The sequence below is a fragment of the Leopardus geoffroyi genome, chromosome B4, assembly GCF_018350155.1.
Source record: "Leopardus geoffroyi isolate Oge1 chromosome B4, O.geoffroyi_Oge1_pat1.0, whole genome shotgun sequence".
In the NCBI taxonomy this organism is placed as follows: domain Eukaryota; kingdom Metazoa; phylum Chordata; class Mammalia; order Carnivora; family Felidae; genus Leopardus; species Leopardus geoffroyi.
In genome coordinates, this window is record NC_059341.1 from 126,587,658 (window position 1) to 126,602,844 (window position 15,187).

Below are 15,187 nucleotides of genomic sequence, written 5' to 3' on the forward strand. Positions count from 1 at the left end.
CTAAAATATAGGGTGATTTAATAAAAGAAAGGTAACTTATAATAGCTTCTATTAATAAGATAGTCTCTAAAACACTTGAGAATTTTTTTATCAATAGAGTAACTGAAACTATCAAAGGAGTTCTTAAATTTTTGAAGTCTTAAGTAGTAAGTAAGCAGAGGAATCTATCCAATTTAGTATGTATTCTTCTTACTTGTAAAACCCTGCATGTGTATGTTGGGATAACTTACACTCTGTCTGCATTCGGACGCTTCACTGGATGACAACTTTTCCGTGACATGAACTGGATTTTGTTTTTCTTTCAGCAACAAGCCCTCCCAGGGTAGTAACATTTGACGAAGTGATGGCTGCAGCAAGGAACTTATCAAACATGACACTTGCTCATGAAATTGCTGTAAATGAGAACTTTCAATTGAAACAAGATGCCCTCCCTGAGAACAGGTAACCCGGAGGCATTTGTGTGTGTAAACTGAGCTGCAGATTCTCACACATACACACACATACACACACGTTCACACTGATTCCTAGAAGTCTTGTAAATATCCACTGAGAGTAAACATTGGTTAGTTCTCTAACAAGGTCTTATACTTGTTTTCAGAACCCTCCTCTAGAGTACATGTTACCCATAATTTTAGAACTCAGTGTGTACGTCACTTTCTGTGGAAAGCGTTTCCTGACATTCCTGAACATACCAGACCACATCAAATCCCCTTCCTAAGGACTCCTGTTGCCCCTTCTGCCTCCCTTTGTTAAGAAGTCTTTATGTTCAGTGTCTGTCTCTCCCATGTGACCAAAACACCGTAATGGAAGGACTATGTCTATATCATTTGGGGCTCTATCCCCATTGCCTAGCAGAATGCCTGACGTACAGTACATACTCAAGAAATGTTTGCAGATTGACTTATTAAAAACTGATATTCAGGTTGTAAAAGATAAATCAATGTAGCTGAGCTGCCGAAGTGCTAAGAACAGATGATCCAGAAGCATCTGGTGGTAGGAATCACAACTACATGGGCACCCCTGGTTAACCTCAATCCCTGCCCCCTCCCCAAAACCCGGGGACCTTTAGTTAGAGCCACACCCTATATCCTACCTCAACCTCTCTGACTTTGTTGGCTCATAAATCCCCTGGGACAGAGAAGAGAAAAGGCTTGAGGCCATAATTACAGGTAAGTCATCTTTGGAGGCAAAGTTAGCTCGTGAATAATCGCATTAAATCTTCAACCTCACAGTATCATTTATAAATCCAGAGGCATTCCTATCAGTTAAGACAACATGTAATATTTGATTCTATTTAGAGGTTTTATGCTTATTTGTTTTAAAGCAGGAAAAATAGGAAACATAATAGCTTTCCTTCTTTAAAATCCAGATTGTAGTCCTGCTCCTGAGGACATTATTCATAATAATCACTAATATTTTTTAAGATTACTGGCCAAAATAGGTATATCTGTTTGGTTTTCTATGGTAATTGCATTTCACCACGATCCTTCATACCAGCTCTACTGCTACACCCCTAGGCCAGGCCACTGTCATTGTCTGACCTCTACTCTTTCAGTCCTAATTGGTTGCCCTGTCTCCGTCCTTAGCCCCCCATAGTCCATCCTCTCCATTCACACGGTAGCCAGAGTGATCATTCTGAAGGGTTAATCAGAGAAGGCCATTTCTTTGCTTAAAATCCTTCAGTGGTTTTCTATTACACTTAGAATAAGAAACCCAAACTTCTGCAAACCCATATGTTTGGCAGAAAGTATGGCAGCAAGGCTCCACTTCCTGACCACGTCTTTTACTCCTGTCCCTCCTGCCTGCTGCACTTCTGCCAAACTGGCTTCCTCGCTGACCTCGGAGTATACTGGCTTTATCCTGTCCCAGGAACTTTGTCCTTCTTCTTCCTTCTTTTTTGATGTTGTTCCCCTAGATTTGCACTGGCTGCTTTTTTTCTCCTCATTCAAGTCTCAACTGAAAGGTCACTGTGCTAGAGAAGCGTTCTTCAACCTCCCGGTGAAGGCAGCACCCTCTCCATCACTGTGTACCACACTGTCTTACTCTGTCTTCCTCATGGTTCTGAAATTGCCTTATTCATTTTTAATGTGTTTTGTTTTTGTCTTTCTGTCCCTGCTAACAGATAAGCTTTTTGAGAACAGACAACTTTCTTTTTTACTACAGTAACCGCAGCACCCAAAACAGGGCCTGGCACATATTGGATGTCATATAAACATTTATTGACTAATAAAAATGAATGCTTGAAGTTTACAATGTGGGAGTATTTGTGCTTTAAATTCAAAAGCTGTGAATACAGGCCATAGCAAAAGCAGTTGAGGATCAGGCAGACTCTGGATTTGAATCCTGGCTCTGCTGAGACCATTTCTGAGCCTCACGTTCCCCAAGGACGTGATGGGTACTAAAACGCTTCAAATGCATGCTCATGGGCATCCGAGCGCCTGGACCATAAGGATTTTGATACTCTGGGAAATAGGAATACCTCTCTCCTTCCTTTTCTGCCTTAGCTGGAAAATGTGAGCAAGGAAAGCGAAATGCAAACTTAGGACAACTAACTTTATTTAAAAATAAAATAGCATGTTATGAGCTGTTGATTTTTCAGATGGCTTTTTACAAATGGCCAAGTTGTTACCTTTTAAAATGTGGCTGACTCTCATATTCTACTAAATATTGTCTTTGGGGGAAAAGACTTGGCAAAATATGTCTGATTTCTGATACTTAGCAAGAATGCTTGTAAATGATTTGATTGATCTCATTCCCCTCCCCCCCCCACCCCATCATCCTCCAGAAAATTAAAAAGCTAAAAAATATCTTTCAGCCTTTAGGAAACCTTATATTTAAACTCTGATGTCCCTGCAGGAGCTATAAAGTTATAGCTCTTCCTTGGTCGATCCATTCAAGCCACATACATAAGGCTGGTAAAGTCAAGAGTGAAAGTCCATCCCAGCAGTGTTTGCCTTTCTCATTGTTCTGAAGTTGCTCAGGAGGGTCAACACTAGAAATAGCATTTATGCTGAGTAAATCTAGTCAGGAAACTAGAATAAGTTTTAACATTTAAAGTTGCTGAGTAGAATATAGCATTTGCAGTTATAGAAGCAATTTTAACTCACACTCCTCAGAAAGCTGATTTTAATGTCTCATAACATTATTGTATGTTTAGCTATTTGTACTCTAAAAAGGAAAAATAAGGACATGTGCATAACTATGAAGTTATTAATTCATTTATCATGCCTTCATCAAACACTCACTGTATGCCAGGTACCGTGCTAGGTACAGTGGCAGGTACTTAGAAGAAGTTACAGGCTCTGCCTGGGAGAGATGTGTGCCCTGTAGAGAATGGAGACACCTAAGTAAGTACAGTGCAGAGAAATATGTGATTTTCCTAAAACTGTTGCCAAATGGTGTAGGAGTTCAGTAGGGATGTGTATTTAAATGTGCACCTATTTTAGTGCAGTGACATAAGGGGTGAGGCAAAGTGGCCACCTATTCTATTGTGAGCTCTTCCTGGGAAGGTTCCTATTCCAGCAGTGTGGTCTGGCTAACTTTAAATGGGACATCTAAGCTGCGGTTGGCAGCCTGTCCCATGCATGTCTCCTTGGGGCCAACCTGTTCTATTCCGTGCAATGAAACTTTAGCTGTTGAGGAAAGAGCAACTTTTCCATATCTCAGACCAAAAATCTAGAACACGTCTAAAGATCCAAAGAGCAGCTGGGCAAGTTATGGCATCTCCTTACGGTACAATTTTAAGAACTTACTGAAAGCTGTAGCAACAAGGCATTTTTAAAGTCGAGGGGAAACTCCTAGGACAGGATATTAAATGACACAAGTGTATACTATACCTATAGATTATTCTCAACTATATAAAAACATGCATTGAACAAGGGAAATATGTCAAAAGATTAAAATGAGATTATGGGCCATTTTTATTCTCTGGGTTTTTTTTTCTTAATTTTGTAAGATTTCTACAATGAGCACATTTCTTTCATAATCAGGAAAAATAGTGCTTATTTTTAAAAACAATTCATTTCCTTCCTGTAGCTTGGCCAGTCGAGTGAAGCACATTGTCCACCAGGCCTTCTGGGACGTCTTGCAGTCAGAACTGAATGCTGAGCCTCCGGAGTATGAACATGCCATCAAACTGTTTGAAGAAATCAGAGAGGCAAGTTGATGTTGTCTGTATTAATTAGTAATTTTCTTCCCCGAAGACTGTTTTTGCGTCCTTCAAAGGGTGCTGGAGATTCTTTTTGGAAAACTGAGTAAGTCCGGTCACTGGAAGGGTGTTTTCCGAAGTGCACTTCCCGGGGCGGGGCGGAGGCAAGGGAACTCTGGCGGTGGAAGGAGCGAGCGCAGGGTGACGCTTAGCACACAGAGTGGTTGGTCACAGCAAGTCAAGAGCACAGACTCAGGAGCTAGAAACCTGGTTTAGCAATGGGTTTAGCAACAGCTTTCCAATCCTTCAGTTTTAGCGTTCTGAGAATTGTAAGAATTAAATGATAGGGCGGAGTTTTAGTGAACATTCACGAAGCCCTTGCTCTATACCATACGCTAGATTATTCATCTATCATTACCATAATGCTGTGAGGTAGTTACCACTGTTACTCTTACTGAATAAAAGGGAGCTGAGTTCCCTCACTTGCCCACGGTTACCCAGCTTTGAGGGATGGAGAGGGATTGGAACTGAAGTGCTTGGGCTCAGAGTCCGTCCTCCTAACCATGTGCTGTGTGTGTAAGCACAGTGTCTGCTGTGTGGTGAATACTCAGGATAGGTTGCCTAAGGAATATATAATAAATATCTTATACGTAAAATATACTAACGTAGCCCATGGGGTGTTTCCATCTGCTCTTCTTTAATTTTTTTTTAATGTTTATTTATTTTTGAGAGAGAGAGAGGCAGAGTGTGAGTAGGAGAGGGGCAGAGAGAGAGGGAGGCACAGAACCCGAAGCAGACTCCAGGCTCCAGGTTCCGAGCTGTCAGCACAGAGCCTGATGCAGGGCTCGAACCCACGAGCCGTGAGAGTGAGATCATAACCTGAGCCGAAGTTGGACACTTAAGCAAGTGAGCCACCCAGGCGCCCCTCATTTGCTCTTTTTTAAAGGGTTCTTTGGAACCATGATCTGCAACTTATTCCTTCCTTACGTGATTTATTTGTAAACTTTTTGAAGTTATTTCAGTAATACTGCTTCCTTGCCAGTTGCTCTCATTCTGGTAGTTTCAGTAACTTCCCATGAGTAGTGGTAAGTTGGAAGGGGGCTTTAATGCAGAAGGTAGAGCTTTCTTTTTAGATTTGAGACACTGGAGTGCTCCTCTGACCCACCACCAGTCAGTGTAAACTTCTGTGGCACCCAGGGCATTAAAATATGGACAAGGAGCTTGGTCTTCTAGACACTGAAATAAAAAATGACAACCCTTAGTCACGTAAGAATGCCGGTACCTTTTCTTTCCTTTCCCTGTGTAGATTCTCCTTTCTTTTCTGACTCCTGGCGGCAACCGGCTTCGCAACCAGATCTGTGAAGTTTTAGACACAGACCTAATCAGGCAGCAGGCTGAGCACAGTGCTGTTGACATCCAAGGCCTGGCCAACTATGTCATCAGTATCATGGGAAAGCTCTGTGCTCCTGTGCGAGATGACGACATCAGAGAGCTGAAGGCTACCAACGACATCGTGGAGGTGCTGAGGTTAGCACTTTCCCTGCTTGCATTTTCTTTCTTTTTGTTTGTTTATTTATTTTTGAGAGAGCGAGCACAGGACAGGGAGAGAGAGGGGGAGACAGAATCCAAAGCAGGCTCCAGGCTCCGAGCTATCAACGCAGAGCCCAACCCAGGGCTTGAACCCACAAACTGTGAGATCATGTCCTGAGCCTAAGTCAGACGCTTAACCGATTGAGCCAGACAGGTGCTCACGGCTTGCATTTTCTGAGAGTACCTTTCAGTTCATTCAAAAGGGAAGTGTGGGAATTGAGGAACACAGAATAATTTCTGGTCTTCCAAAGGAATCCTTGACCCTAGAAGAAACCAGAGAAGCAAGGAGCAAGTCAGTCATTTGCCCTGAACATAGAATTTTCAGAGAGAATGACCTAACAAAGTTGTTAGTTGGTGTGGGGGGGGCCCTGGAGATGCAGTGAGGAAAAAGACAGATACAGTCTCTGACCAGGGAGTTTACAGTCCACTGGGAAAACAGACCTCGGACAAGGAATTGCAATTGTGGTAAGTGCTATAGGAGGGGATGTACAGGGGATTAACAGAGCTTCTAGCAGAGGGACCTAATCCAGTCAAGGATCTAGGAAGAGGTCTTTATGAGTTAGGGTAATGGTAGCTGCTATGACACATAACCCCTGAACTCTTGGTGATTTAACCAGTATAAGTTTCTCATGTCACAGTCTGAAGCAGGGGTTCTTGGTCAGGCAGCTTTCCACATGTTATTTGGGGACCCAGGTTCCTCCTATCCTTGATCCCACTGTTGCCCAAGGCCCTTGGAGTCCTGTACATTCAGCTAGTGAATGGGAAAGAGATCGGGGAAGGCATGCCCAGTGTTCAACCTCTTCAGCCCAGAAGAGACAGATTCCACTGACTGTAACCAGTCCTGTGGTCCCACCTAGTTTGAAGGAGGCCTGGGAAACGTGGTTGCTGTCTGGAAATACATTTCCCTAGCCACAAATATACACTGTGGAAAAAGAGCACAGACCTTTGGTGGTCACCTAACCATTTCTGCCACTGCTTCCCTGAGGAAATGAGGTATACTTTAAAATTGTAAGGGTCTAATTCTGGCTGTATAAACAATAACTTCTTTGTGATCCCAGAGGAAAGACGAGTCTATAATAGTTTTCACCAATGAGAGGAACTCCCCCCACCCCCGCCTTTTTTTTTTTTTTTTTTTTTTTTTTTGTGAATACAGCCATGTTGAAAATTAAGTTTTATGTAATGGTATTGGAAAGGTAGGAGGGGGAAACTGGTATACGTAGAGCAGGTCACTTACGTTACTAACTGGGGCAAGTCGATAACCTCTCAAAGTCACACTTTACTCCATCGGTGAAATGGGCTGTATGTGCCCGTAGAGTTGTGTTCAGCTCTGGCATACAGTGACTCTTCAGTTGCAGAATCCATGCTCTGAGTTACCTTATTACCCACGTGTGGTATCACATCTGTGGTCTTCATCTTGGTCATCTATCGAGCACCTATTGGGGACCACTGTTCCCTCCATGATGCGTTCATAATCTCATCGACTCTCTACAACATCCCTCCAAGACTGATCTTGTCTCTTCTTGCACAGATGAGGAAACTTGCACGGAGAGATTGAGTAACTTATGCCTGGCCACAGAGCTGGTCAGTTGCAATGCTGCATTTGAGCCCAGGCGTGCCCAATTCGAAACTGAAGTATTTTTCCCCTGTGCCTTACTTCCCTGTCCTTTTTCTTCTTTTCTCCCCACCCCACCCGCGTTCCCTTAGGAGGAAAAACCAAGTACACTATGTACAGACTCCTTAAAAGTTTAGGGCTTTCCGGTGAAAATTCCTTCTTGAATCTTTGTCTCATTGTTAAGACTCATTGCTTATGCTTTCTACTGTCTACCAGTTCACTGCTGGCTGTAATGGATCAGCTGGAGGTATTGTATTTGCTAAAGCAAATACTCTTGAGATCTGTGAAGAATAAATTTGGGATGCATGTGTAATGCCTTCTATGAAAAGTGACCTTGCCAATGGCAGTTGGAATTTCAAAACCATTTGGGAGATGTTTATATTTTCCAGCCTGTAAAATAGATTGCAGTTAATGAATTTCAGCTTAATTTCTTAATCACCTCTTTAACTATTTTCACTCTAAAATTTTTAGACAAATATTTCATGTCCTGGACCTCATGAAAATGGACATGGTCAATTTTACAATTAGGAGTCTTAGACCACATCTTCAACGCCAGTTGGTGGATTATGAGAGAACCAAGTTCCAAGAAATTTTAGAAGAAACTCCAAGTAAGTACAATATAATGTGTATATGTTGAAACTAAGTGGAAATATGATGTGTTATATTTTGGTATCTTAAGGAGTGTCCCTAAAGAATTTTGACTTTTCTGTTAAACATTTTCGTAACTTCTAAAATCGACATCACAAATTTATAGCTGTTTGTTGTGTCTCAAGCACTATTCATTTCTTCATGTATTAAAAAATATATATTTATTGAGCACTTGCTGTGCCCCAGATACTAGGATTGCTGTGGGTCCCAGTTGCTGTGGATACCGCAGTGAACAAAACAATGTCGTGACCCCTGGGGAGCTGACATTCTAGTAGGCATGACAGACAAACAAATAAGCATGTATTGTCAGATGTGTTAAGTGCTATGAAGAAAAGTAGGAAAAAGGGCAGATAGCAATGGGGCAGGAGTGGGGGAGGTGGTGGTTTTTAAGACAAGGTAGACTGAGATGAGAAGACCTCTCTAAGAAGGAATGGTTGAGCAGAGTTTGCAAAGGGAAGAGGAAGGGGCATATGAAGACATGAGAAAAGAACATTCCAGCCAGAGGGAGCTGCAGGTACGAAGGCGCTGAGACAGAAGCGTGTGTGTGAAGTTGGACAGACACACCACAGATAGTGTGGCTGGAGTAGAGCAGGCAGGGAGAGAGTGGGCGGAGACGAGGCCAAGAGGTAGACAAAGGCAGGTCATACAGAACCTTGCTAGGAAATGAGAGCTTAGAGTTTATTCCAAGTGTTGACAGGAAATCATTGGAGAGTTTTGTGCAGGGGAGCAACATGTGATTTGCATTTTTAAAGACTGCCCTGGCTCCCCCGTAGAGAGAGAATAGATGGTACGGGAGCAGAGGGGGAAACAGGGGCACCATGTAGGCGGTATTGTGACTGCATGTGCAAGAAATAATGGTTCACCTGGCAGTGGTGGAAGTAGTTAGACGGGGTCAGATTCTGGATGTGTTTTGAAAGTTGAACAAGACGATTGGCTGGAAGTTGGATGAGGAGAAAGGAGAGGAGGTGATGATGCTAAGGTTTTCGCGTGAGCAGTAGGGTGAACAGTGATGGTTGTTAGTGGGGTGGGCAACTAGGGGAAGGCAGGTAAGGAGACGGTATGGGATCGGGGTTCAGGTTCACGTATATGAACCTTGAGATCTTACATGGCATCAACATGGGCATGTCAGGTAGGTGTTTGGATATAAAGGACTAGAGTTCAGGGGAATGGTGGGTACTAGGGATATACATTCAGGACTCACCAGTATATTTGTGATAGATCAAGCCACAAAACTGTATAATAGTTAACATGAATAAAATGCTTTCTATACGCCAAGCACTTTACCTGTATTAACTAATTTGATCTTTGTGACAACTTCAGGAAATTACCCCCCATTTTATAGATGAGGAAACTGAGACACAGAGAGGTTAGATCACTTGCCTCCATAACACAACTTGTAAGTTATGGAGCTGGGACTCACCCAGGTGGTCTGTGTGCACTGTTCATACTCTTATCCACAGTATTGCACTGGGTGAAATTACCTGGGAGTGAGTGTAGATACAGAAGGGGCCTGACCTGGAACTCTAGAGCATGTAGAGATCGACAAGAGCAGACGGATCCAGCAAAAGAGACTAGGAACGAGTAGAGCTCAAGAGGAAGGGACGGAACCAGCAACGGTGACTGTGAAAGAGCAGCCAGAGAAGTGAAGGAAGCCAGGAGCAGGTGATGTTCTGTAGGACAAGTGAAGAAAGTGTTCAGACAGTGAAGGCATGATCTGCTATGTCATGTATTGCTAAGTGGTCAAGAAAGATGAGGCCAGGGCTTGACCGTGGGTATGACTGTATGAGAATCCTTTATAACCTTGATGGGAGCAGTTGCGATGGACTGGTGGGCATTAAAGTTGGACTGGAAGAGGGGTCAAGAGAGACTGGGAGTAGACAAAGTAGTACCTCAATGAATCCTCACAGTTACTCAGTTAAGTAGGTACTGTTAGACCCCTTATTTCACAGGGGAGGAAACTGAGATGCCAGATGGTGCACAGCTGGTAAAAGGCTGGCTGACTGATTCCTTCATTGGCAGACTCTTAACGCTGGCTTCTGGGCTGTAATTAACTACAGTATAAGGCCGTTAGGTGACCCACCCACCTCATCCCACCCCTCTTGGACGGAGCTTTTCTGTTAAGATAGTCAGTAGGGTAGCCTTAATTGTGAACAAAGCCAAACAAGTGCCACTTTTAAAGGGACTCCAAGAGCCTGAAGTATGTCCAGGGAAGAGGGCATGGGTTACGAAGGGTCACATGAGGAGCCATCCATGAAGCTGTGTGTATTCTGCTTGGTAACGGGATGCGCCTGGGCAGTGAGCATTGCCTTCCCTGTTGGTATTGAATCAGGGACTTACGGTTATGTTCTGCAGGGCAGACTAGGATCCACGGAGGGGAGTAGCAGGCAGCCAGTTTTGACATTTATAGCAGCTACAGCTGTTTTAAATTTGGAATGGGCCTCTCTAGTACTAATAGTACTCAGTGCCAGCTGTCATTTTGTTGAGCACTTATTATATGCTAAGTCCTTACTATGTGCCAACACTCTGATTAGCCCATTCAAGCCTCACAATAGCCCTGTGAAACTGGTACTATTATCACTCACTCTTTACAGATGAAGAAATTGAGGTTAAGGTACTTACCCCAGGTCACTGCTGAAGCCTGGATAACCCAGACATGTCTCTGCCCCAAAGCTTGTACGCTCAACCGCTACGCAGCACTGCCTCTCTTCAAATGAGACACTGACCGCCTTTGGGGGATCTCCAGAGGGGGCGCTAGCACTGAGTGGTGGATATGACTAGATGACTTCCAACCATCCTTCCACAACAAAAATTCTGTGACTTCAGGGCTGTATTGTTTTAGCTCTAAAGGGAGAGAGGGATTAGTGGAAACAGAACCCTGCATAGAACCTGAATCTGAAACCTGAACTACGGTAACTATGTTCATAGCAGTGTTTTCCTTTCCAGCCCGTTATTGGTTGGTTTCATTTGTGTGCCTGTGTACATGTGTGTGTACAGGTGTGTGCAAATGTCTCCATGTCTCGAATCAAGACAGCTTGTCATTTGGAGCGAATTCCTTAATATTGGGTTGAATGACAGTTTTGATCATCTTAAATGATTTGTTTGTGTCCTTAAAACTCAGGCTTAGTGACCTGCATTTGTACGTTTCACATTGACTTGGATATTTCCAGAGATTTAAGAATAGAATATATCCAGTTGTGCATATAGGTCATTATTGCCCAGCTCTAAATATGTTCCCAGAGAAATCAAGAGTCCAGGAAGCAGAGTGTATGTCAGCTGTTAATTATATCCTCAAGTCACTTTGCCAAAAGTCGGCCACTGTGCCCTAATATCAAAATAAGAGCCTCACAGGAACATGCAGAAGGACAGAAGAGTTGGATTTTTGTGTGTATGTGATTTTTATAAAATAATTATTGGAAAGTTAATAGAGAGGAGTACTGTAGATTTCTGAGCTGATTTCAGAAAAGATTTTATTTTGCCAACAGAGAGATTTTATGTAATTGCCTGATTTACAAGTCTTAGGCACTGATTGGTCACATGTACAACATCAACAAGATGACCACATCAGGTCCAACAACTAAATTACCCGTGGAAAGAGTAACAGATTACCCCGAGGGGGCCAGACCACAGGTAATTTCTAAGATACTCAGCAAGAAAAGGTTTTTATTTATTTAGATAATATCTTATATCTGATAAAATATTCTCATAGAACTTCATTTCATGTGATTCTTTCAAAAATCCTACGAGACGTAAATATTTTTCAAAAACCCATGAAACTGCATTGTGATTGTCTTTGCCTGGCACACAAGGCAGTCAAGGACTACTAACGGAACATTCTGAAGATGAGCCAACTGATGCTGAGCGATGGCCTGCCCAAACACAAGAGCTCCTAATAAGTAGTGGAAGCCAAGTCTCCCGCATCCAAGCCAAGATTTAACCAAGCTGCTGCTTTGGCTGCTTTCTTTGGATTTTTCACTTTTGTGTTACATCAACTGGGTTGTATGGCAAGCAACAGAAACTAACTCTGGCTGACTTGGCAAAAAAGGAAGTGAATGGAAGGACGGGGACAGTTCACAAAAAAAGCTAAAATACCTGAGCCTGAACAAGGCCAGAAACCAGGAGAGCATCAGGAATCTGGGCAGAAAAAAATAAGGGAAAGTTCCCAGCTCCATCATCAGAACCGTTAACGTGTACTTTAAAATGGGCTAGCCTTGGGGCGCCTGGGTGACTCAGTGGGTTAGGTGTCCGATTTCAGCTCTGGTCATGATCTCGTGGTTTGTGGGTTTGAGCCCCAAGTCAGGCTCTGTGCTGAGCCTGGAGGCTGCTTCAGATTCCGTGTCTCCCTCTCTCTCTGCCCCTCCCCCACTCACACTGTGTGTGTGTGTGTGTGTGTGTGTGTGTGTGTGTGTCTGTCAAAAATAAACATTAAAAAAATTAAAAATAAAAGAAAGAAAGAAAATAAAATGGCCCATCCTTGAATGCTATAGTCACCCTTCAGGTCCCAGGAAAGTCTGATGGGCATGTGATTCTCTAGGCCAACCCCAGGGGGTCAGGGGGCTTTCCTGGTCAGGGGCCTCTTAATTGATATTCACAAAAGAAAGCATGGAAAGAGGGAAAATGATTTCTCAAAGAAATCAGTACCAAGGGACACCTGGTTGTCTCAGTCTGCAGAGCATGTGACTTTTGATCTGGAGGTTGTGAGTTCAAGCCCCATGTTGGGTGTGGAGCCTACTTAAAAAAAGAAAGAAAGAAATCAGTACCAAAAGAAGGGAGGTGAGGTGTTGATAGGCATAAAAGAGCGGGTGTCATGGATAAGGGAACTATATTCTTCTAACTGAAAATCGGGGTAGTTAATCTGAATATTTTCCAGAATACTGAAAAGGGGAGCGATCTTTGCACAACATTGGGGGCTCCCATTCACATATTCCGCACCATTCTCTTAGTTTATGTGAATACTGCCTGCTCGGAATTGTCCAGGCCATCCCCCAAATCCAGGATGTGGAGTTGTTGCCTTTTTAGGGGTCACTCAGAGTTCAATCTCAGGTACCAGATTTCATGCTTAGCTACCATATTAGAAGTCAGCAGACTTCAAGCAATTGTATTCCTTGAAGAATCTATATATGACTACGCTCGATACATTCATCTTGGAAGACTCAAATACTAAACTCATTCATACTAAATGGGGAGGTTTTACAGGACATTCCCCTGACTACTATTTCTAGTACTAAATAGCACAGTCAATGGCTCTTACATAATGTAAATATTTGTATGTGTGTTTAGTGTTGATGAAGCTGTATGCGACTTCAACCTGCGTTTACTAGGGTTAGATTCAGTGACTTAGTTGGCCAATCCACAACCTATATCCCTTTTTTAAACTTCGTTGGAGTATGCTATTCATGCAATAAAAAATGTGCCCACTTTAAGTGTGTAGTTCTGAGTTTTGACAAAAGAATATGCTCCTATAACTACAACTACAAACAAAATATAAAACATTTCTGTCATTCAAAAAGAACCCTCTTGACCCTTGTAGTCAACCTCCCCCATAAAGGTAGACACGGATAAAACTTTCATTATTGTAGATTAGCTTCGCCTCTTTTAGAACTTCATATTAAGTGGAACGACACTCTGTGTTCACTTTCTTCTCCAACTTCTTTTACTAAACTAGTAAGATGTTTGAGATTCATCCATGTTGTGTATGTATCAATAGTTTGTATTACTGAGAAGTATCCTGTTATATGATTATACCATACTTTGTCCATGTACCTGTTGATGGACATTTGCATTGTTTCTGGTCCTAGGCTACTATGAATAAAGCTGCTGTGAACATTTGTGTACCAGTCTTTGTGTGTGCACACGTTTCCATTTCTCTTGTGTAAACACCTAGGAGTTGAATGGCTGGGTCATTATGTTAAATATGTGGTTAACTTTATAAGAAACTGGTAGTTATTTTCCAAAGTGGTTGTACTGTTTTATACTCGCCATCAATGTATGATAGTTCCAACTGCTTTACATTTTCACCAACACTAGGTATTATCAGTCTCTTAAATTTGACCCTTTATAGAGGGTGTGAAAGTAGTATCTCATTGTGGTTCTAAGATACATTTCACGGATGATGAATGATGTTAAGCATCTTTTCATATGCAAATAGCCATTTATCTTTTTATGTGAAGTGTCCATTCAAATCTTTTGCCCCGTTTTTAAATTTGGTTGTCTTCTTATTGAATTGAAGAGCTCTCAATATATTCTGGAAACGAATCCTTTGTCAGATATATGTATGTGTTGTGAAAATTTCCCCCACTGTGTGTGGCTTGCCTTTTTCATCTTCTTAACACTAACCTTTGAAAAAAGAGAAGTTTTTAATTTTGATGAAGTCCAAATTATAACATTTTATTTTATTTGTGGATTTAATGGTTTGTCTACAAAATCTTTAGGTATCCCAAGGTCATAAAGATTTTTTTGAATATTTTCTTCTATAGGTCTATAGTTTTAGGCTTAGGAATCATTTCAAGGTAATATATTTCAAGGTTCACATTTTTCCATAGGTGTATCTACTTCTAGCACCATTTCCTGGAAAAAGACTATCTTTTCTCTCTTAACTGCTTTGGCAACTTTGTTGAAAATCAATTGACTATACATTTGTGGGTCTGTTTCTAAACTTTTTATTCTTTTTTTTAATTGAGGTATAATTTGCCTACCATAACATTAAATTTTTTAAAGTGTTTAATTCAGTGGTTTTAGCATAAGGTTATACAACCATCATCAGTATTTAATTCCAAAAGATTTTCATCACCTTATGAAGAAACCCCATGCTCACTACCAGCTTCCCATTCCTCCCTTCCCTTAGCCTTCGACAACCACTGGACTACTTTCTGTCTCTAATCTCTGGATTTGCCAATTATGGACATTTCATATAAATCACATCATACAATGTGTGGCTTTTTTGTGTCTGACTTCTCTCAGTATAATATATTCAAGATTTACCTATGTTGTAGCACGTATCACTTTTTTAAATGTTTATTTATTTTGAGAGAGAGAGTGTATGCACAGGAGGGACAGAGAAAGAGGGAGAGAGAGAAATCCCAAGCAGGTTCTGCTCTATCAGTACAGAGCCTGATATGGGACTCTCTCCCACGAACGGTGAGATCATGACCTGAGCCGAAATCAAGAGTCGATGTTTCACCAACTGAGCCATC

At 42.0% G+C, this 15,187-nt stretch overlaps 1 protein-coding gene across 2 annotated transcripts in view; it reads left to right on the forward strand.

Annotated features, from left to right (window-relative positions):
• TCP11L2 (t-complex 11 like 2) overlaps positions 1-15,187 on the forward strand; it is a 40,088-nt gene that overhangs the window by 11,633 nt on the left and 13,268 nt on the right. For both annotated transcript variants that reach the window (XM_045465702.1, XM_045465703.1), the window contains exons 3-6: positions 306-441; positions 4,036-4,156; positions 5,454-5,674; positions 7,821-7,957. In XM_045465702.1, the coding sequence (XP_045321658.1) occupies positions 306-441; positions 4,036-4,156; positions 5,454-5,674; positions 7,821-7,957 (615 nt within the window). The remainder of the gene's footprint in view (positions 1-305; positions 442-4,035; positions 4,157-5,453; positions 5,675-7,820; positions 7,958-15,187) is intronic.